This window comes from Aptenodytes forsteri, unplaced genomic scaffold (assembly GCF_000699145.1).
Source record: "Aptenodytes forsteri isolate BGI_AS27 unplaced genomic scaffold, ASM69914v1 Scaffold149, whole genome shotgun sequence".
In the NCBI taxonomy this organism is placed as follows: Eukaryota; Metazoa; Chordata; class Aves; order Sphenisciformes; family Spheniscidae; genus Aptenodytes; species Aptenodytes forsteri.
Window position 1 is genome coordinate 693899 of NW_008795560.1, and position 2429 is coordinate 696327.

The 2429-nt window shown below is 48.4% G+C and overlaps 1 protein-coding gene across 1 annotated transcript; it reads right to left on the reverse strand.

Annotated features, from left to right (window-relative positions):
• Window positions 1-1453: 1453 nt before the first annotated feature.
• Window positions 1454-2107, reverse strand: TP53RK (TP53 regulating kinase). Its single transcript, XM_009282229.1, has 2 exons — window positions 2104-2107; window positions 1454-1932 (listed from the first exon to the last, which is right to left on the reverse strand). The coding sequence occupies exons 1-2, from the start codon at window positions 2105-2107 to the stop codon at window positions 1454-1456; spliced, it is 483 nt and encodes a 160-aa protein (XP_009280504.1).
• Window positions 2108-2429: the final 322 nt, after the last annotated feature.

Below are 2429 nucleotides of genomic sequence, written 5' to 3' on the forward strand. Positions count from 1 at the left end.
CGCCCCCGCCTGTCCGCCCCCGCGCCCCGCTCCCAAAACGCAGCCCCAGACTGGTGCCTCGCTCCTCTCCCTACCCGCAGCTCCCAGCGCCCTGCGGGCTGGGGCCCCGGTGCCCAGCGAGAGGGCTCCCGCTCGCCCCCTCCTCTCCTAGCGTGCCCCCAGGCAGGGCTTCGCTCAGGTTGGTTCGCTTTAAGCGGAGAGGAAGGAGCCCTCCGCCCCCGCTCCCCTGCCAGGCAGAGTTGTGCCCACCATAACCCCCGCGCTGCTTTTCACAGCTGCGTTTTCCCCTCCGGCTGGAAGGGACATGCCCGCGGCTGCGAAGAGGCGAGGAAGGCTGCCGCGCAGAAGGGGGTCGGTTCCTGCAGGGTTTGCTCCCTCTTTTGCACAAGCGTTGTCAGACAGAGCGCCAGTAAGGGCACAGAGGATCTTCCCCGACGGACAGAGGCTGCCCAACACCGCAAATCGCTCAGGGAGGAGTTCACTGTTCCTTTTAAATCACTGTCTGAAGTAAATGACAAAGCTCACGCACTCACCCAGCACACAACTCGCATCCCATTCTGCTTGTAACGCAGACGATCGAGTGTCTTCTAACCCATCTACTGTGGGGTTCGTAAACTTTTCCTCTGGGCCTTCTTACATTGACACTATCAGATACAGTAATCCAGAAAATCAAGTACTATAGAGAAAACGTTACTAAAAAAACATTACTGCCTACCTCTGCCAATTGCCTACCTAGGCAGGCAATCACAATACAAGCAGTCCCTCTTATAAAGCTCCAAAAAATGGACATCTACAGCAGACTTCTTGCTCAAAGTGGAAGTTTCTCAGCAGAAAACTGTTCTTGATTAACAATTTTTATATTTGCTTAAGGAAATACTATCGACTAAAAGTTAAAAAAGCCAAAATTACTACTGGAAGAAAATGATCCTGTCTTACGTTTAGCGCACTATTTCAGCATTGCCCGTGTCCTGGAATATTTTCAGGATGTGTAGAGTCATTTATAATGGATTTAAACGCTTTGTTGTAAAGTCTTCTCAGAAAAATAGCATATTTGTTTTTCTTAATTACCTTTTGTAGATGCTCTGGTATCCCCAGGTCCCTCTTACCTCCCACAAATCCATGGTCCTCAGGCTGAGAAAGATTACTCGGTACAATTCTAACCACATGAAGAAGAGGGCGAGTAGAACGACACTGTAAACTACTTTTTAGAAGAAATATTTAACATTTAGGAAAGAACTGACCTTTGGTTGTTTCTCTCTTGTCTGTGCTCCCATCTCACAATTACTTCGGTTACTTTATGACACTTAAACTCATTCAAATTTATTTATTTGAAGACACAGTTATCAAAATAGTGATCTGTGAAATAAAACCAACCAGAAGTATAAATAACCATACTTGCAGAACCTAAGTAATAACATTTCTCCATCCCTAAGCCCGGTCTCTTGGGTCTCTTCTACCCAATCATGGATCTCTTCCTTCCCCTTAGACGTACTTCATCCAGCCTTTTGATCACAGGACCGGATTTTTTAGATGTAGCTGCGTAGGCCTTTAGCAGAGCTTTAAACACAGTTTCAGTATCCGGATGAGTACTAAGGAAGGCTTTTTCCAGAACATACAAATCAACTCCTTTATCCTCCGGAAGACCTGAAATAAAACTGAGTCCAAAGTCTATCAGCACCAAGTCCAGCTTCTCCGTGGGTGGCCGCAGAAGTATATTGGAAGTTGTAAGATCCCCGTGTATAAGATCTTCATCGTGCATTCTTGCTAACAGCTCACCCATCTTCTCTGCTAAGATAAGGAGGCTACTGGTATCGCTTCCACTCTGTTGTACAGAATTAATATGATCTTGAACAGTAATTGAGTCTACAATGTCTTCAAGATATATGGAGTTGGTGACATAATCCACGAAGTAGACCACTGGAGCAGAAATCCCTGTTTAAAAGAAGAACAAATGAAATACTAGCTGTTAATGTATAGGATTTTCCAACTTTAACAACAAAGCACCACCAATACAAGCCTTAACCAGAAACACCAGTTGACATCACCCCCAGTCACTGATAACCCACATCTAGGAACTCCTCCCGCCAGCCCCCATTTTCCAACCCATGCTGCACTAGCCTCCAGCCTTGAATCTAGTTGGCAGCTCGAGCTTGGCAACAGGACCAGCCCCTCCTGGGGCAAGACTCCCCGGAAAAAGACGCACAGGGGCTTTTTGACCGAGGACAGCCTGCGTTTTAGGGGGGGCACCCTGAAAAAGTAGAGCAGGTCGCCCCAGGATGAGTAGAAACCACCTGCACCCTTCAGGATGAAGCAGGAAGGCCGTCAAGTGTCCATTATTTGCTCTGAGGGACATGGAGAGCCGGGGGGGTGCCGGTGAACACGAAGGCACCCGGCGCCCAGGGGGGGCTGTCCTGTCAGGGCAGCCTCGC